Genomic DNA, 20511 nt, shown 5'->3' with positions numbered 1-20511 from the left:
CCTTGGATCAAACACGCAGTCTCAGCTCTGGCTGTAGCATCTTCTGTGATTCTTACTTGCTAAAGGACCCAGATGCTCTTTCAGACCCACTGCTCAAGTGCTCACACACTGACAAATGGGAGGGTGTTCCCCTATGGCACCATGGTGGGGAGCACATCACTGCAGAAGGGGAATGGTCGTCTAGTCACCCAGTTACCCAGTTTATTAACTGAGCTTCTATTCAACCAAATGGTTGATTTTCAGGGTCACTGGTAGATCACATTAGTAACATCTTTCTTCAACGTGATCTGCATGAGTAGACACTTGAATTTGTGTGATGTCCTGCTCAAGAGTGTGCCAAGCCAAGATGCTACCACTGTATCATCCCTAATGCAGGTTAGCTGTCCTCCCTGCAATGATGGGAAAGCCAGGACCACATCCATAGTGTTTAAGTGTTCCCATTCTGCAATGGGAAGTCACAATATATTTACTTACCTGCTGAAATCCAGCTTTAGTTCAGTGTAACAACAAGCCTGGCTCCAGCAAATGACTCATTCATGTGATTTCTCAGTCTGACCCCTTTTTCTAAATCAACCAAAGAATCAGCTTTGGCAAATGTGCTGACACATGGAAGCCATGATCTCTGAAGCAATGTACATGCAAACACTTGCATCACAGCTTCCAGCAGGGTCCCAGTGAATTGCTGCAACCTCCTCTGTCCCCCGGATACCTGGACCTGTGCCACCTTGCTGGGCTGAGGGACCAGCTGCTGGCATCAATGTGCCCCAAGGACTGTGCATTCCAACACCTGTGGCCGCACAGCATCCTCTCCTGCTTTCCAGGGAAGAAGGGTCTTGCTTGGCTAGAAGCTCCCTGCCTGCTCCCTGGAACAGGTGGTGGGTGCTCAGAGGGGAGTTTGTGCTGCCTTTAGGGAGGCCCCGCTCGGAGCAGAGCCCTGACCATCAGGAGAGCATGGGAGGCAGCAAAACACAGCTCTCAGCTCTGAGAGCCCTCCTTCCTATCGTTGTTGTTGTCTCTTTTTTTAGTGATGAGCTGGAGAAGTTCATGGAGAGCCAGGGTGCGGCCAGCCCAGGCATTCTCATCCTGACCACAAGCCTCAGCAAACCCTTCCTGAGGCTGGATAAATACGTGACACTGCTGCAGGAGCTGGAGCGGCACATGGAGGTAGGTGGAGTGTGGGGCTGCTGGGCAGGCTCTGCCCCTTGATGCTGCCAGAGCTGGTCCCTGAGCTTCAAGAGACACCTTTGCCTCTTGGTATTTGAGCATCATGTGGCTAAAAGTACTTATCACATCTCCAGGGATCCCAGATGTCCCCCAGACATTACCCACCTTTCAGATTAAAAGTGAGATACTGGTGGAAGAGTTTGAGGAATGTCGTGGAAATGCATTGCCTGCTCTTCACCCCAGCCCTTCCTCAAAGATGGGCCATTTCCAGCACAAGTAAAAGCAGAGTCTAGGGTCGGGCTGCAGCTGCTGTTTATTTGCACAGCCGAGAATAAATCTGTGTTTTTGTTATGATTTGATGAGATTCCTAAGCCTAGCCTCACTCGAAGGCACATTCCCACCCGTTGCCCCAGGGTTGTGGTCCTGGGTGGAGGCCGAGCTGCACGGACAGACGTGGACCTGGCAGCCAGCACAGACACAGGGGTGGAGAGCGAGTCTCTAGGAGCAGGGACAGCTGCCAGGGGCACAGAGACTTCCTCGGCAAGAAACAGATCTGCTTCAGGACATTTCTTGCCCCAGGGACTGTGCTGTTGGAGCTCTGCTACTCACTGCTGGTGCACTCCAGCTGCAGGAAGGCAAAACTCAGGGGTGGTGCAAGGGGCTGGAGAAAACAGAAGTAAAAGTCTGTTTTTAAGCAAGTTTACTTTTTCCCCTCATCCAGTTTTAATTACCAGTTAATTCAGAACACTTATCCATGACCTACAATCAAGCCAAGGGATTAAAACCTCTATGCCGGAGACAGGGATATTCCTGCATAGGGGAGGGCATGAGAGCCTGCAGATTGGCACACTCCAGACCTACCTGTGCCCTCTCTCCTGGCTGAGCTGTGCTGCAGGGACTGAGCTGAGCCTGGCTGCAGCCACCATGCTCATGCAGGGGTAATGTGCTCTTTGCAGGATATGCATTGTGCTCTCTGCCTGCTCTTTGCAGGCGGTTCAGCAGTGGATTTGGGGACACACACATCACCTATTTTTCTTAGTTTCTAAGCTGAGTGTGGGAGTTTTGTTGCATGAATCAGCAGGGCTGAGGTTTAAGCTGTGATGCTGTGGGAAGAGGATGCCTGTGTGCAGTGTGGATGTGCACCACAGCATTCCTTGCACTGCTGCAGAGCTGCTGAGGGGGCAGGTGTGTTAGGGCAGCCACTCGTCCCACGTTCCAGATGAGCTCTCTCAGGCTGCAGGGACAGTTCCATCTCAATCTAGACGCCTTATGAGTTGCTTGGCTTGAGGACTTGGTGGTGAGGAGCAGGGCCGTAGATCCAGGAGAAAATTCTGGGAGGGTACTAGCATACAGCTGGGGTCAGAGATAAGGGGCACCATTCTGCTTTCACCTGGCCCAAGAGCTCTCTGTTCAGACACGCCCTCCCTTAAACTCAGAGGTGAAGCCCCCTTGGTGCTCATAGATTTCCACCCTTGACGGGGCAGTGGCTGGAATACCTTACACATCAATGGAAGTTTCCTTCCTGAAGTTGCACCCTGCACCACTGCCAGTTTTTATTGATTTTTCTTTGCAAGTCAGATTTGTTCTAAGTCCAATCATTCCTACTCTTGCTCTGGCCACTTCACACTCAATTAAATTGATATCAGTGAATTGCATAGCTACCTTTAGCCCTGCCATGTTGAAGTGGATGGTGGGGAAGGTACCTGGGGAACTCTGACCTCCTCCTGACGCCCATGCTGCCTATATCCTCAGCCCTGGGTGTACTGGGACAGTGGGTGATGCTCGGGGTGGGTTGATGCTCGGGGTGGGTGCTGCTGCTGCTGCTGCTGATGGCTGAGGAATTTGCTCTCCCTTCACTAGGAGGCGCATGCAGATCATGAAGATGTTTTGAAAGCAGTCACATCCTTCAAGTCCCTTGTGGTAGGTGGCAATTCTTAAAATAGAGCACTCCATTTCAAGTCTGCATTTCATGAAGAATGAGTCAAGCCTGACATTCGTCTCCTCATTAGGAAAAAAGGTCTTTCGGAATGGAAAAGATGGGTTACAAAGAAACCTAATTCCACATTTCAAGCCTAGAGCTGCTCCTCTGGCTGCAGCAAGTGCATGCTGGCTCTATGGTCCCAGAGAAGAGATGGTGATTCTCCAAGTTTCTCCTCTATCGCTGAAAGCCAAGTGTGGGCCGTGTTGGCAGCAGGGTCCCTTTCATCTCCTGTTGCCTCCATTCCCTAATCATTTGTCATCTGAAACTAGACCCCTTGTTCACTGAGGGAGAGGTTAGCACAGCTGTGACTGACCTAAGTGCTGGTGCCAATGGGAAGTTCCCCTCTGAGACCATGGAGTAATTCTTCGTTTTGCTGGAATTTGCTCCACAGGCATCAGGAGGCTTGGACCACATTCCAGTAATTTTGGCTCCAGGTGCCATGGCCATTGGTGGGGAGCAGAGAGAAGGGCTGAGTCAGAGATAACAAACCTATTTCTGTGAACTCTGTCACCTGCACCCCTCAAAGTCCTGCTGCACTGAGATGAAATAGAGGGGGGAAAGCCATCCATGTGCATAAAGGTTTTACCTGGAAAAGCTTTTTCCAGCTATTAAAAAAGCTCTAGTCTCTCTTGCTTTGTAGCCACAGAGAACCTTTCACTATAACCACTCCAGATATGGTCCAGCTTCCTTCCTTTAGCACACGTTTGTGACAGATGCAAGTGTTTAGCAGTGCAGATAAAAGATGGGGAGGAGAAAGTTCATAGAAAACAGGAAAGGGCGATCATGTTACATTTACTTAGAAACACAGCACCCTTTCCATTTATTCTGGAAGTGAATAGGGGAGTAACTCATTTAGATTACAAGGTGTCATTAATCTTTAGGAAATCTCGTAAGTGCTGGATGGTTTTACTTGAAATGTGTACTTGAGTGATGAGTAATTTAATGTCATTATGACACAACTAAAGAGGTTCAGTGTGGATTTGAGGTTAGACAGGCAGAAGTGCCTCTTGTGATGGGCATGTGGTCCTTTTACAGGACCAGGAAGGCTCCTGTGCATTATATTTGGATTTTTAACCTCAGAACATTGGATTCGGACACTTGGGGAGCCCTCAAAACATACAACAGTTGTAGAACCAGAGTAAACCACCACAAGTTCAAGTTCAAGTGTGTGTGTGTGGTTTCAAACTAGACCCAATGCAGCCTCTCTGAAGAGCTGGATAGTCAATGAATTGGAAAGGAGGAAAATCTCTGTGAGAAAAACAGGTTTGGAAAAAAACAAGCCGTTGGTGAAAACAGCCTTTATTTGGCTTTGCAGCAATTTTCCCTGTTGGCAGAGGGGTCAGTTAAAGAAAGTATTGCTTGGATTTGCAGGACTCTTTGTTCAGTCAGCATTGTCCTCTCTTGCTGGGAGCTGATGAGAGACTGGTCACTCCCTGGAGCTTCTCCAGTCCCCAGCTGCCCAGCAGTGGTGCAAGCTTTTCAATTACAGCACTTTGAGAAGGATCTTTTCTGTGCTCATCTACAGCACCGCCCAGTCCTGCTTTTGAGCTCCCAGATTTTGATTAGAAAATATCCACCCATCTGACTTGTGGGAACTCTGTAGTGCTACAAGTTCAACTCTGCTGTTTGGACAAAATGGGCAAAATCCCTCTAAGCAGTAGCAAAATTAGAGACCTTTAACTGTGCAGCTATCTTGGTTTGGAAATTGTGACCCTGAACTCTCAGAGGTCGGGCTGGTTTGGAAAGAAAAGTTTGCTCAGTGCAGTTTGCAATTTCCTTGACATTTGAATGTAATCATTACTTCATAAATCACTAGGATGTGATTTTTTTAACAGACTTTTTGTGATGGAACCAAAGCAGGCTTTCATGATCCCTGACATGACCATCCCAGAGCCCACAGGGCTGTAAAAGTGTTGCTGGTGAAACAGGGATGGTTTGGGTTGGCTCCTGCCCTCCAGCTAACACAGCTCTGCTGTGATTCCCAGTCGCAATGCCAGGAGCTGAGGAAGAGGAAACAACTTGAGCTGCAAATCCTTTCTGAATCTATCCAGCGCTGGGAAGGAGAGGACATAAAAATGATGGGAAATGTCATCTACATGTCCCAGGTTATGGTGCAGTCTGGGGGAAGTGAGGTGAGTGTGGTGTTCCTTCTGCTGGCGAAAGACCATGTGTCTGAATATCTGCTTGCTCCTGGGTGGCTTCTCTCCTTCCAGGCCACAAACTGATGACAAATAACGCTGATAAATTATTTTACCTTGGGAGGAGCTGTTCAATGGGAGTGCACGTCTTTGGAGTGAGTCAGGCACCCGGTAGGCTTAGCTTCAGGCCTTTGGTGACACTTTTCAAGATAAGAAGCATCTCAGTGTCATATAGCACATTCATTTCCCTCTTTCTCCCCTGTGACTTACTCTGAGAAATGAGAGTGACAAGAAAATGTCCTTTGTGCAGCACAGGGGCTGCTTTGATGCCGCACCCCAGAGCTGACTGTGTTTTGAAACTATCTGGAGTGATTCTTGTCCTACTGGTCCTAATGCATTGCACCAGTGCCTGACACAGACCTTTCCCAGTGGGGCTAAAGCCATGTGTGCTGCATTCTCAGTGTGGGAAAGTACCCGTAAGCACTGAATTTCTTGCTGTACCAATTTTTCCCTGGGAAGGGAAGGCGTGTAAAACAAACCTGTGCCGCATCTAGTCCCAAAAATCTTTCTTGTTTGAGATGTGGGATGCTGGGGGACATAAGGCCTTCTGAGGCACTTTGCAATGATTGGAAGAGGATTAGCAGGATGCAGACAAAAATCTGTGCAGGGAAAACTGGTACATAAATGAGATGCTGTAAAGGAAAAAAACCAAAAACTAAATAGTTGGTTTGAGGGTGGTCTCACAGGCTGTGATTCCAGCTACAACGGGTTCAGTTTGCTAGAGGCAGGTGCTTGTGATGCACTGCAGACTGGACTAACCTAAATTCTTATCCCCCCAGGAGAAAGAGGAGCGGTATTTCTTGTTATTTTCCAATGTTTTGCTGATGCTGTCTGCAAGCCCACGGATGAGTGGATTCATCTATCAGGTAGGCATGCTTAGTTTGGAGTTGCAAGGTATTTGGTGTAAAGAAAGCAAAACAGATAGTTCTTATCAAATTCAAGTCCTCTACATCCTTCAAACTCTCTGTTGTGATGCAAATACCCCAGGCTGGGGACCAGGGCTTGGCTTTACATATGCTAGGAAAGTCAATGCCTTTGTCCTGATCATTGGTTAAGCAGCATTTGGTAAGTGAATGCTGTGAAATTAAAAGAAAAAAAGGAAAAACCTCAAAACCTGTTGTTCTACCTGCTGTTCTTGAGATTTGGTGTGTTGGTAAGGTGTCCTGACCCAGCTTTAGGGTTTTGACCAGGCACCTGGCTCTCAGTTTTGTGCCCTCTCTGGAAAATACTTACAAAGCTCACTGCAAAGAGCATGAAAATTCCACTCCGTGACGTACTACATGTAACTCTACATTTCTTGTGTTTCACCATTTTCCATACCATCCAATGGCTGTTGAGAGCTTGGCTTTTCTCCAGCTGTCTGAAGCAATCAATACTGCCAGGAAAAGGATGCTCTTGTTTTGATGTGTCATTTGTCATAACAAGGGAGATGAGAAAGATTTGGGAAACATTTAGCTGGGTTTTCTGACTTGACCCACTGGTGGGAGTAAGGTGAGCAGGCAGTTCAGCATGCAAATTAGAGGAATGGGGAAGGCTTTCAGAAAAAGCCAGGGGAAATCGATCCTTCTGACTTGACTGTAAAAAAGGTTTGCACTGAATGAAGGGAAAGGGCGGCAGATGAGCCAGGGATGACTCAGTTGTCATGGGAGCTTCATCTCCAGGGTTTGACCTAGTTGTGCAGGGAAATCTAGATCCATACATTAAAGAAGACTCTTCATGCAGTCTGAAGCCTTCACAAATTAATTTCAAATGGCGATTTCCAAAGAGAAGGGAATCAGCAGAAACAGGCAGAACAACACCTGCAGACACTGACTGCTCTTCAATTCTCCCAGGGAAAGCTGCCTCTGACAGGAATGACACTGACAAAGCTGGAAGATGCCGAAGGGAATGAGCACATGTTTGAAATCACAGGTCAGTGGGGCCCTCTGCCTGGGGCAGTCCTTCCAGTGCAAACAACATTTGCCACTGGAAGTACTGATCCTCCTTCCCCTAACCCCCCACCATGATCTTCCTCCTGTTCTTTTACCATGCGTTGTCTGAGTTTCTGAGCACTTCTGTCCTGCTTGAGGCAATCTCCTCCAGCTGCCCTGGAGCTGTGCCTCTGGCTGCCTTCGGAGACTGTAGTGTTTTGTATGGGACAAATCTCTTGATGCAGTGGCACTGTTCTGCACTGATGTGCCCTGTCTGCATCCAGTAGCCATTCCTTGTAGCTCTGAGTACGTAATTTATTGACAGATTAATGGTTCTGGTCATGAGGGAGCTTTCATCCCATTTTCTTCTTCAGTTTATCTCATTACTTGTCAGTATACACAATCATTTCATGCTCAGTGCCTGGGCTGCAGTGCAGCTGTTTGTGCTGGCAGTATTTGGTGTCAGGATCCTGTTAATCATGGAAATGTTGTGTTTAATGACCTTCAACATTAAATAATCCTCACACATACATCTCACAGTTCCCATAGCATTTCCTGCAGCTCCCACACTGTCAGTGATTGCCCAGAGCAGGTTGGGCAACATCATCATTGTACATAAGGTGCTTAGAGACATGGTTTAGTGGTGCACCTTGCAGTGCTGGGTTAATGGTTGGACTTGACGATCTTAGATGTCTTTTCCAACCTTAATGATTCCATGATTCTGTTTCTATCTCTTTGCCCTGGCCTTTTTGGAGCCATTGGACTGTGCAAACTGAGGAGCCATTTCCTGCTGTGCTGAGCTGATCTCACTCTGTGTTTCCTCCTGAGTCTCTACCACCTGCTAAAGACAATTACTTAACCCTCTGCCACAGGGAACGTGATGGAGCGGATCACTGTGTACTGCAGCAGCAGCCAGGACTTGCATGAATGGCTTGACCACTTGCAAAGGCTCACCAAAGGGACATGCAGCACCATCTCCAAAACACAGTCCTGGAGCCCTCACTCGGTAAGTGTCACCTCCTGGCCTCTGCTTCCTGAGCTCTCTGTTTCAGGGGTGCCCTGACACTGAGGTAACATGACAGCTCTAAGACACATCCTGCAGTTTGCTTTGTAACCGTGTTGTACTTGTACCATTTTACTTGTATCCTGCCCTATTTTTTTTGCAACTTAGATGTCTCAGTGTCTCGAGGCTTGTCCATCCCCCTCCACTTCTCTGCCTTGTTTGGTGGTTAACAGTCTTGGTTTTCTTCTCATCTATTTTCTCAGACATTTAGTTCAGCTGGGCAGATCCGTGGGCCTCTGGAACCCCCCAAAATCCTCAAGCCCTGGAGCTTGAGCTGCCTCCGTCCTGCTCCTCCACTCAGACCATCAGCAGCACTGAGTTACAAAGAGGTAATAATCCCACCTGACTGTCCGGGACCCTGATTTCACACAATCCCTACACCTTGTGTCCAGGTTTCATATCCCACAGCAAGGCCATAGAAATGTAGGTTCTTGAGGATGCTGAGAGAAATGACTCTGCCAGTTTGGCCCCAGTTCCACGATGGATGTTGGTCACTGTGCTGGGCTTTGTGCTACGCTGCACTCATGAGTACAGGTGTTTGCAGGCTGGATCTGAGCTGTGGGCAGGGGCTGTTCTGCTCCCTGCTGGAATGTGTTCCAGCTCCAGCTGTAGCAGCAGCTCAGTGGTACAGGTCTGAGAAACAATATGCACTATGAGGAAGAGGCAAAATTCCTGACCATGTTTTTTGTGTCTCCCACCCTGTTTTGGTGGCTGTAGCAGGATGTCAGGCTTGACCCTCCTTTGCCACCCAGCTGAGTGTTACACAGCAAGGTCCTGCTGGGAGGCAGCAGCTGAGGGATGGCTTCACCTGCAGGAATCCCAGCCTAGGAGCTGGGAGTTAGTGTGGGAAAACCCAAAATAAAGCCTAGCTCTGTTGTCACCCTGCACCACAACTGTAGTGCTCTCTTTCCCTACCTTACATTAAATTTTTGGAATTACTCATCAGTACCTCAAGTAACGTTCCCCTTATCGAGTGAGCACTCTGGATCTGAGTCAGCTGCCTTTCTTGGTACAGCAGCCCTGGGTGTGTTTCTGCCCCAGTGGGGATGGGGACAGGGAGGGGGCTTGGACCCCCTCAGCCATCCCAGCACTAAGGGATGGAGAGTCTGGCAGCTGGCAGAACTGTGGGTCTGCTGCTCCAGTAGAGATTTAAAGTAGCCTCCTTGCATCTTGTTGCATTTGTTTCGTAGAATTGTAAAGTAATACGTTTCAGTTTGGGAATTAAATTGTTCAAATACCAACCGAGCAGACTGAAAATTACCCATAATCTTTGCATGTTCTAAATTCCTAATGGAGGTTAAACCATTTTTTGCTTGTGTGGTGAATTAAAAATATAGGTAGAGGCTTGAGGTAGGAGAGAAATTTTTCTGTGGGAAAAACCACAGATTGAGTGATATCATTAATACCATGGTCCTCTGCAGTTTCTTGTCCCGTGCCACTCGTAGCAAGAATTAAATTCTGGTTGCAACTACGGGAGAGGTTTTTGCACAGAGGCCTAGCCCACAGCGAGTCCCAGGGGATAGGATGCTGGATGATATCCTGCAAGGTGTCATAGGACCAAAAATGTGGCTTCCATGGGAACAAGCTGTGCTGATCTTGTCAGTAGAAACCCAAAGGCCAACATATTCAGCAGAGTTGGGTAGGCACAGCCTGGTATTCAGTCAGTCCAGCCTGAGCCTGGGGAGAGACTCATGCACACAAGCCTGCGATGACAGACGGGAAATAAGTTTGGTTGTTGGCCCAAGCAGATGCACATCTGTCTCATCTCTCCCTCTGGGATGCTTAATCACTAAATAGAATCACTATTTCACTGTATTTTAGGTTTTGTAATTTAAAGTAAAGCACAAAATAAACAATGCTGACAGCTCCATGCAAGTACCTTCCTATAATGAAGATATAATGAAGGAATACAAATTTCAAAGGTTACTTGCAGGGAAGTGAGTGGGTTTGTGGGTTACTTTGCAGGGAAGTGAATTTGATTATAAGAGTAGAGATTCTTAGACATCCAGTGTCACTTGTCTTCTCATAGTGTAGGACGGGATGGCACAGTCTTGTACACTTCCTTGTACCCAGCTGTGCTGAGGAAACCTCAGACCCGCTTGTGTACAGCACCTCACTCTTGTTATTTCCATTGAAATTGGGTCATTTTTCCTGTTCTGTTTCCAGTAATCATTTGAAATGACAGAACAGGTAAGTTCTGTGGGTAAAGTGCCGTGTCTGGATTCAGTTTAGCAAAGGGGAAAAGATTTACAGATTGTTTCTTCTACTACTTTTTTTTTTTAACTGGCTGCTTTGCATTTGGTGAAGGCTTTATAACGTCAGGGTTCAGGACTTTGCTGGGCAGACCTGCAGGAGAGCCTAGTGGCTCCCTGGATCAAGCATCCCAGGGATGGGATCCAGGGATGTAATCCTTCACAAGATATGCAGGGGGCTCCCTGTCCCTGCCAGTGGAGCAGCGAGGGGTTGCAGTGCTGATGCCTGACATGGCCAGGTCTTCAGCGAGGGTGGAAGGTCCCCTTCGAGCAGATGGAGTCCTAGGAGATTGTCACCAGGGTGGACAGAGCATCCTGGCATCCTGACTAGGCTGGGTTGAGGCCCTTGGGACTGGTGTTGAGCGCTCCCGGGGGCTGGGATGGAGCCAGGCACATGGGGCTCCTGCAGTTGCAAGCGCCAGTTTAGGCAGCCACCAGCCACAGACACCCACCACTACCCGAGGAGGCATGTTCTTTGTGTGTTTAGAGTGTATTAATGCCCACTCACCCAGAGTCTCACATGTAAATTTTCAGTTTTGCATGATATAGTGCTCCTTTGCATGTTGATAGTGCTTTAAAACTAGTACAGAGGGTGTGCTGGATTAATCGCAAGACTAACATTGAAACGTGGTTTAGAATTGTGGATTTAATGGACTTGATGATAAAAATCATCAGTCTCTCACACTCATCTTCTCTTTCTTTGCATATTCATTGTAGAGGCTGTCTTATATCTTAAAGGTAAGGGTAGATACATCTCTTTGGCTTGTCGTGGCACAGAATACTTGTTCCTGTTAATGCTTCTTGTGCTTGCATGACCCTAATTTTCCTCGTTTTATCAGTAAGTTATTGTCAGAGTCAGTAGCAACTGGCAAATATATTTTGAGATAACTCTCAGAAAGTATTTAGTGTTATGGTACTTAAACCTCCTGGCATGCCTCTTCTCCTTTAAATCCTTATTGCATGTAACCTACTAATACACTAATTCTCTCCAAATCAGCAAGACTTTTAACTGAGTGAAGGAGATAAAAACCTGTGTTTCTTACTCATGGAGTCATATCAAACACTAACTTTGTGTGTGTGTTTGTCTGTTCTCTGTATATGTGTGTGTGAGGTTTATACAGTCAAATTGTGGGCATTTAGAAGCAGAGCTATTTGCCAACTCTTTAATATTAGAAATCAAGTCAATGGAATAAACCACATTATAGGGTTTTCTAGCACAGACCACAGAGCTGTAAGCAGACTAAAAGTGCTATGAATGTTTTTTAATTCTTTGGCTGAAGGATTTTAGAGAATAATTGAATTTACTAGAGGAGCATATCCTGGCCCAAACCTGCAGGTGCAATTCCCACTGCTGTTCCAGGGAGCAGTGGGTCACAACTGGTACATATGAAGGGCAAAAACTATCATTTTCCCCAACTTTGTCATTGTCTGCTTTGTAGCTCTCTAATGTGTTGTGTGTAGCATGGGTAGCTGCACCCAGCTGTGCTGCTCCACTGTTCCAGTTGCCTTTGGTTCTGGTTAAACACAAGAGTCTATTTCTCTGTAGGATTGCAGCAAAAGTCCAAAAACAATGAAGAAGTTTCTTCCAAAAAGGAAAACTGAGAGAAAACCATCTGATGAAGAGTTTGTTATTCGGAAAAGTAAGTGTTGCTCAGAGATGCTTTGGCTGCCCCTGGATCCCTGGAAGTGTTCAAGGCCACATTGGCTGGGGCTTGAAGCAACCTGCTCTAGTGGAGGGTGTCCCTGCCCATGGTGGAGATTTGGACTAGATGATCTTTAACCCCAACCATTCCGTGATTCTGTTTTTCTTTAATTTCTGGAGATTTCTGTGTTCTTAGTGATCTCCACTGGACTTTGGAAACATGCTTTCTTGTAGTGCAGGATGTGGCAGGATGCTCTCACTGTGAGCCTACGTGCCTCTGAGCACGGGAGACTTCTGGAAGTGCACTGGTCCTCAGCCTCTGACAGATCCCTCCTCCCCTCCCAGTTATGACTGCCAGACATTCCACCACCCTCCTCATGATTGCTAGCACAAGGTCGTGGATTGTGGGTGGTCTTATTCTGGGTACGAAGCCAAGGAGCTATTTCCAAGTAGTTAAAAACTGCATTAAACAGCACATCAAGAGTCACCAAAGTATTTCTGACAGCTGGGGCAGAACCTTACCCAGCCATGCCAGCAGGTCCTAGAACAGTGTCCATGAGGAATTAGGAAACAAGAAGGTCCCCATGCCAATAGGGGTGTTCACCTGCAAAGAGGGGTTTCCTGAGAGCTCCCTAAAGCCCACCTGAGGCACACCTTGGGGGCTTTACACAAAAGGCCGTGGTCACCCAGCCGTGGTCAAGCTGTTTTGCACAGCTCCTCCCTTAGCTCTCTCCCTTGAGAAGATGGCACTGAGCAGAGGCTGGAAATTAACACTTCATGTTTCCAAGTCCTGCTCTGGTGCTGCTGCACCAGACCTCCCACACTAGGGCTGCTTTGCCTGCCCCGTCTCCTGGTGCTGCCTGCACCCCAAGTAGGGCATCCCCCCGTGAGTTTTGCCAAGATGAGCATCTAGAGATCACACCATTTGGTCATGGTGCTTGATGCCACAAAGGCTAGAAAATATAAAGGACCTCAAAACAGATTGGCCAGAGACAGTTAACCAAAGAAATAGCATGGTCGTTTAAGGGGCTTGGGAGCAAAGACTGGGACCTTGCTTTTTGTGCCTGCTGTTGTTTGCAATGCTTTACAGGTACTGCTGCGCTGGAGGAGGATGCTCAGATCCTGAGGGTGATTGAAGCATACTGTACTGGGGCAGGCTTCCAGCAAGCTCTCAGCTCAGGTGGGCACAGAACCACATTATTTAGCTCCTACTCTGCCCACAGCACTGATAACCCTTTGGGAAAAACAGATGTTGCATCATACAGCAACGAGACTCATGCTGGGAAACCGTAGTGTTTAATCTTCAAGATAAGGAAGCTTCATCTGCCTAGTGGTTTAGTTGCCATTGTTTTTCCTCTAAACACAGAGAATGAAGCAGGTAGGAGGGCAGATGAGACACTGCTATTTCACCAGTGATTACCTGATGATAATCTCAGGTTGCTTATAGCTTTAGAAAGGAAGCATGAATATTATCTCTCAATCAGCTGCATGTTTAAGAGCAACCTGCTTCATAAGAACCTATCTAACATCTACGACTCTGGAAATATAACTATTTATCATTGCTGGTGAGATGTCAGCCAATTAAATCACTGAACTGTCAAATAATGGTGCGTAGAAAAAAGGGAGGCCATGGTTCTTTTGGGGAGCTCTTGACCCTTGTCGAATGGTTTCATTTATAAGCCATGATGTAACTTTAGATGCTTTAGTACTCTTGAAAATTTTCCACTTCCTGCTCTAGCTCTGGGTTAGTGGGATGTAGTTGGCATCTCCAGCCTGCCCCGGGCTGATGGTGGAGCAGAAAGAATGAGAGCTTCTGTCTCTGATGTAGCATGGACACCAGGAAAGATTGCCACCTTTTCTCCCTCATGAATAATTCTTGCACACAGGCTCTCGTAAAGACTCCATCCCTCAAGTCCTTCTTCCTGAGGAAGAGAAAATCATCATAGAGGAAACACAAAGCAATGGCCAGACAGTCACGGAGGAAAAGTAAGTGCAGCTGCTCTCCACTTGCAGATAGATCCCTGTGTTACTTTTTGGAAGGGCATTAAAAACCAATGCCCTCTCCTTCTGTGTCTCCACAGAGGGAACAGGCCTGGTGTCATTGACTGCTGCCTTGGTTCTGGCAAAGAACCACCAGACAATTTCAACTGCTATTTTGTCCCTTTTAAGGACAGAGCTGCCTTCCTAGCTCCCCTTACGTGGCTGTATCCCTCTGGGAGCCTGGATCCCTGGTTTATGGCTTATCCAGATGTAGGATAATGGGGTCAGTGAGGACAGAACCAAACAAATGGCTCTGATTTTTTTTAACTACTACTGATGTACTGGGCTGTTGCTGTCCCTCAGGAGCCTGCCTGGCACCCAGGCACTGAATGCTCCCAGCCTCTTCTGTAACTTCTGCATCTGGGTGACTGTGTTGAGCCTCTCCCTTTCCAACCCAGTCAGTGTGTTCCTTTCACATTTGATGTTTTGCAGCACAACCTCAAGGAATCAAGACTGCTTTACAAAAGATGCTCAGGCATTTCCACCTTTAAAGTCATTATTATTTATTGCCATTGCATAACAAGGGAAGCCAAAGCCACAGACCTTTGCTGATAACTCAAAGCAGTGCAAGGTATTGAAGTTTGAGAAAAGAGCCCTGAGTTTTGGACCAGTGGCCTATAAATGCTCCTGGGCTGCGTTTCCAGAGTCCCCTCACAGGCAGCAGCCTGATGCTCGGGAAGCAGAATCTAGATGCAACTTTCCTGTCAGCACCTCTCATGCTGTCACTGTTTTCCTGCACACCAACTCTAATTTATTTGTCTTTAATTTATTTTTTCAGAAGCCTTGTTGACACAGTTTATGCACTGAAAGATGAAGTCAAAGAGCTGAAGCAGGTAATTTGGGTGGGATTGCTTGTGCTGGGAGTTGAGTGAAAGCCAACCAATCTGTACTGGATCATCTTCAGCTGGTCAGTGCCAAGAAAAGTCTTGCTGATCCTGGTCCAAATTCCTGCATAAGCATTAGTTTTCTTCTGGTTTACCTCCCTGAATCACAGAATCATAGAATCTTTAAGGCTGGAAAAGACCTCTGAGATCATGGAGTCCAACCGTCAACCCAACACCACCACTAAAGCATGTCCTGAAGTGCCATACCCACACATTCTGGGAACATTCCCAGGAACGATGACTCCACCACTTCCCTAGACAGACTGTTCCAGTGTTTGACAGCCCTTTCTGTGAAGAAACTTTTCCTAATGTCCAACTTCAACCTTCCCTGGTGCAGTTGGAGACCACCTTCTCTCATCCGCTGTGCTTGAGTGCCAGAGAAAGCAAGAGGGAAGGAGTAGTTGGTCTTTGTGGTAACATGAAACTTCCCCCTATTCCAAAAGGTCTTTCAGCTTGACCGCTCATTTTACAGGGGTCTGGTGGCCACCTGTTCATGTAGACTCAGAGGAAATAAGTCCTCTTCCCTCCAGTCTCAAGGCTGGAGGTGGGAGAAACCATCAGAGGATAAAAGGGTTCTTCAACCCTAGCTGAAATTATGTCTCCAGGAGGATGTTTCTGCCTGCCCAAAGTCAGGGAACTTCTGTGCAGGTCTGTGATGTAGTAAGGGTCTGTTTGGGTTACTCGTGGATTGATCTACTTATGTTCTTCATCCTCGCGAGGCCTTATCAAATGTCTCTGTTATTTCATCACCTCTGAGGCATCAGGCAGCAGATGCATGAAAGCCCCTCACTGCATAAAGTGCATGGGCATTAACTGCATCTTTATTCCTTTGTTTTTCACCTTGCAGGAAAACAAAAGGATGAAACAGTGTTTGGAGGAAGAGCTTAAATCCAGGAAGGACTTGGAGAAGCTGGTGAGAAGGCTGCTGAAGCAGACAGATGAGTGTGGCAGGGAGGACGTAGGGCGCAAATCATCCCTGATCGCCTAAATTCATGGAGAAGCTGCTGGCAGTGGTGTGTGACCTCAGGTGTATTTTTGGGAAGTGGAACTGGATCCTTTGCCTCTTCTTGCTCCTTATTTTGTTGGTTAGGGGTATTTTGTTACCAAAAAAAGAGAGAAAAAAAAAAAGAGAAAAAGAAAAAATTGGTTTTCTTCCATCCAGTAAGGAAATAAAGCAGAAACAATCAATCACAACTGAACCAGTAAGCAAGTGGTCCATGATTCACAATTCATCTGCAGCAAATAATACCTCATTGTACCTGCTACTGGGAGCAAATACAAACTCTGCTGGTGATTGTTGCTCACAAAAGCTTGGTCAGCAGTTTCCTAGAAGAAGCTTAAGCACTTTTTAATGCTTTCATTCTTTCCAAAAGCACTAGTACCTATTTATTGAATGAAAACATTACTGAGGTGGCATTGAGCAGAAACCAAAAAAGCACCATGCTTCTCTTTTCAGATAGTCACAACTGGGGAAGCTTTTCCCATCCATCATCTTTTTCCTTATTAGTTGACTGTAGCGAATTTGAGCCCAGCAATACTGTGGTTCCTGTGGCCTTGATACTGATTAAAATGTGCAATTAACATGAAGGCGTTTAAACTCCTTGGGGAAGCTAGATCTGGAGCACCTGTCAGAGTGCATAGGAAAGTAATTTGCACAGTGCTGCCTCCTTACAGCTTGTGATTAGCACAACAGGTAACTGCTGTTCTGCCCCCCATCCCTCTTATGCATGATGTAGAATTCCTCCCCCTGCTTTGTTTTCACATCAAGTGTCCAGGTATTCTAGGAGATTATAATTTTGCTGTGCTTCCTCTTGCAGGACGTGCTTTTCTCCATATGAAATGTAAACACTGCTTGACAACAAAAAACAACCCCAAATGTGCTGGTCCCCTGCTCCCTTCTGCCCACTTTATGCTCTCCATCACTTCTTCCCAAAGGTTGGCAGTGTAGCCAGTGGCCACTTCTCCCCACACTGCCCCACAGGGGTTTTCTGCTAGGGAAAAGGAACTTTCTCTTGAGATAGGGAAGGTATTTATGCTTTGACAAGAGCTGGAACACTCCTGGGGCAAGGATGTGCGACACCCTCACAGATCCCTGCACAGCTCCTCCAGCACAGCACACAGGCAACATGCATATGTATCAGCTCTCCTTATCTTATTTGGTGTTATAGTTTAGAACCGAAGTTTTCCTTTATTCCTTCCTTAACAGCATTATAAAAATAACCTTCTGTTGAAGTTAATGATGTCTTATTTATCTCACAGGGCAGCATGGTCCCAGGGTGTGCAGAGGCATCACAGTTCATTACAGTCACACCATTATGTTGGTTGTGAAGGACATAACAGAGGCAATAATTACAACTCCCTCCTTGCCATTAAAATTTAGCCAGGACATTGCAAATGGTGTTTTGGGAGATGTAGACTCCAAAACATCTCAAAGAGTGTAATAAGAAACCCTCTTTAAGCTGTTTCTAGGGCAAAACAGAGGTCTGGCTACATTTGCCATCCCCAGAGCATCCCAGCTAGATGGCAGCTCCCCACATCCCTCCCTGGCCACACAGTTGAGTGAGTTTGTCAGCAGTCACGCTCTGCTGTGCTTGTGAATCCTTTTCCAGGAGCAGGACCTTTGCTGCACTTACTGCTGGTCGGGGAGGCCATGCCCAGACCCTTGGGTACTGTCTGGCCCTGCTGCCTGCCCCAAGCTGGGCTGGGGGACTAGGCTGCTGCCATGCAGAGCAAACCAAGGGTCACTGACACTCCAGGCAGAGGATGGAAATGTGTCCTTACTGCCCCCAGGCTCAGTTGAAACCCGTGCTATGTACACATGCATGTTTGTGAGATGTAATATGATAGAGGGCACACCGGGACTTTTTGGATCAATTGTTTCTCAAGAGCTAGAAGCCAAAAAAAAGACAAGAAAATAAAATAAAAAGGAAAAGAAGCCATGCCAGATGAACAGCGATGTTTCCATATTTACTTTGTTTACAGTGCTTTGTAAATAGGTTCCAGTGAGTCTGTCTTTAGATGGATGTTGTGTCAGCTGCCTTCCGGTGTATCTTCATCATGTAGGTTTATTTACTGTAAACTACTTATGCAAGTTCAACTTTTCTAACATGTTTTTATTTTGAACAGTTTTTTAATTGACATTTTCAACAAATAAAGAAGTATAAAAGTCGCTTCTTAGCCCTTGGAGCTGTTTCCTGTGTTTCCACCGTGAAAGCAAAGCCCATGCTCTCTCTGGGCATCACTGATTTCCTCAAAATGCCATGGCGGCATCATACCTCTCTGATTTACTTGTGGGACTACTGGTGTGAAAGATGATGCTGGTACTTGGACTGTTGCTCCCACCAGAGCTACAGCAGGCCAAGGCACCTGGTCCCAGGGGAGGAGATGCATTTCCATCCCTCAAGCCCCATATGCACTCTGTTCACAAGGATGCTTTATGGAGAACAGACTGCTCTGCTGCACCAGGCAGTTGCTGTAGATAAGTGACTTCCTGCCTGTTTGGTATTTTATTTTTTTAGTTAGTGTGTGTTTTTTTCTGGCAATTAGGCGTGGTTACAGGATTTCCTCTGGTCTACCACCACTTGGACAAGACATCTCCTGCAGGCTGGGGTTTTTTAACTCTTTGGTAGAGATGTACCACGGTCTGCAGTCTCAGCCCATAGCAGAAGAGGAGGATTGAGGGCAGCAAGGCTGGACTTTTCTCTCCTTCCCCAAACACAGAGTAGGAAAAATAACAAGGGAAAAAAGAAACACTAGCCTTGAGTGCATCATGGAAAAACACTCAAACTGCCAGAGGGCAGGCTTAGATGGAATATTAGAAAGAAATTCTTCCCTGTGAGGGTGGTGAGGCCCTGGCACAGGTTACCCAGAGAAGCTGTGGTTGCACCATCCCTGGAAGGGTTCCAGGCCAGGTTGGATGTGGCTTGGAGAAACCTGGTGCATATATATGTGTGTGTGTGTGTGTGTGTGTATGTATAAATTTGGTTTTTAATGTGAGCTCAGTGTATCTCATATGCCCTGCAAACTCATCACCCTCTCCAGCCTTCTTAACTCAGAAAATCAAAAATCAGTTTGGAAACAGTAAAATCCACAGCCTGAGGACTGGCATAAAGGCCTCGTATCAAGCGAAAAATCAATGTATTGATGACCTTTAAACTTTCCATGAGGAGAGGAAATGGTGCCAGCTGTGGCAACGGGCAGGGCTGGAGGAGAAGGACACAGCTGGATGGCAGCAATTGCATCTTGTCCCCTCTCACATGCTACCTCACATCTGAATCCCACGGGCTATTTTTGCCAAATAAGAAACAGAGGCAAGAAGCAAAAGCCCTGAGAAAGGCAGTGCTGTGGGCAGGGGCTGGGGCTGGTCCGGCAGCCCACAGGCAGGGGAGGTGACAGTTGGCATCTACTACTCTTGCTGCAGAATTTATGGACTTGTTTAATGACTGTTTTCTCCTCCCCTCTCTAATTGTTTTCCTCAACCATGCAATTTGCAGCTCCTGGATCCCTGCTCAGTGATTTGGGCTGGGGATCACAGCCCAGCCCAAGGTCTCTGGCAGGTGGTCTTGGCCACTGAGGCTGGGGGCTGCAGGGGCTTTCAAAGTGTGCACTGATCACAGTTTCTCCTTGCCTGTGACAAGCAGGTTTTGCACTCCTGGAGGTTTTTGGCCCCACACAAGCCCCTCACAGCTCTCTTCTCCCCATCTACTTGCTCCAAGCTTCTCCTCCTGTCTCAGGCCATGCTAGTTTGCACCAACTTTGGTTTGTCCTGTAGCTTCCAGTCACACTCCCACCAAGACTGAGCACCTCCACCTCCCTTGTGGAGGTTTGTGGTTCTTCAGGCAGCTCAGCACTGCCTCCAGGAGCCTGTCCCACAGGGCTGGCTGAGTTTCAGCAGCAGCAGGGATGTGGTCAGAACCACGCCATCACAGGGCACTGTGGGAGGCAGCAGCTGCCCAGCCCCATACGCAGCATGTGCAGCATCCATCCCTCATCCCTCTGCTCCAAAGCAGAGACATCCCTGCAGGCTCCATGGCCTTAGGACGGCAGGAATAATCCTCTTTGACTCAGATGTCCTAAATCCTGTTAACACTAGTCCCCACCCCTCTGTTTCACAGCTGTGTTGGGGGCTTCAACCTCCATGTCTCACTGTCCTCCCAGGACCGGGCTCTCTGCTTCCTCCTCCTGCCAAAATGTCCCTAGTGCTGTCTGGCCCTGGCACCTCAACATGCCTCAAGGAGCATGGTGGAATGGGTGCCCCTGGCGGCTTCTGGGACTGGTTGTTCTCATTGTGACCCCCAGTACCACCTCACTGGCCCCTGACCCCAAGCAGAACCCTGTGAAATCTCAGCCTGGGGCTGGGAAGGGTGAGCCGTATTCA

The 20511-nt window shown here is 47.4% G+C and overlaps 1 protein-coding gene across 3 annotated transcripts in view; it reads left to right on the top strand.

Annotated features, from left to right (window-relative positions):
• Positions 1-18311, top strand: part of ARHGEF6 (Rac/Cdc42 guanine nucleotide exchange factor 6) — a 37693-nt gene extending 19382 nt beyond the window's left edge. For 2 of the 3 annotated variants that reach the window (XM_088173043.1, XM_088173044.1), the window contains 13 exons: positions 1026-1164; positions 3025-3084; positions 5131-5277; positions 6123-6209; positions 7176-7254; positions 8126-8259; positions 8520-8645; positions 11286-11306; positions 12115-12208; positions 13301-13390; positions 14097-14196; positions 15029-15083; positions 15982-18311. In XM_088173043.1, the coding sequence (XP_088029169.1) occupies positions 1026-1164; positions 3025-3084; positions 5131-5277; positions 6123-6209; positions 7176-7254; positions 8126-8259; positions 8520-8645; positions 11286-11306; positions 12115-12208; positions 13301-13390; positions 14097-14196; positions 15029-15083; positions 15982-16122 (1273 nt within the window). In that variant the 3' untranslated portion in view covers positions 16123-18311. The remainder of the gene's footprint in view (positions 1-1025; positions 1165-3024; positions 3085-5130; positions 5278-6122; positions 6210-7175; positions 7255-8125; positions 8260-8519; positions 8646-11285; positions 11307-12114; positions 12209-13300; positions 13391-14096; positions 14197-15028; positions 15084-15981) is intronic. The other variant, XM_014884985.2, reaches the window with a different exon arrangement.
• The last annotated feature ends 2200 nt before the right edge of the window (positions 18312-20511 follow it).

The sequence above is a fragment of the Sturnus vulgaris genome, chromosome 14 (assembly GCF_052056855.1).
Source record: "Sturnus vulgaris isolate bStuVul1 chromosome 14, bStuVul1.hap1, whole genome shotgun sequence".
NCBI lineage: Eukaryota > Metazoa > Chordata > Aves > Passeriformes > Sturnidae > Sturnus > Sturnus vulgaris.
This window is presented reverse-complemented; position numbering and strand designations above follow the sequence as displayed.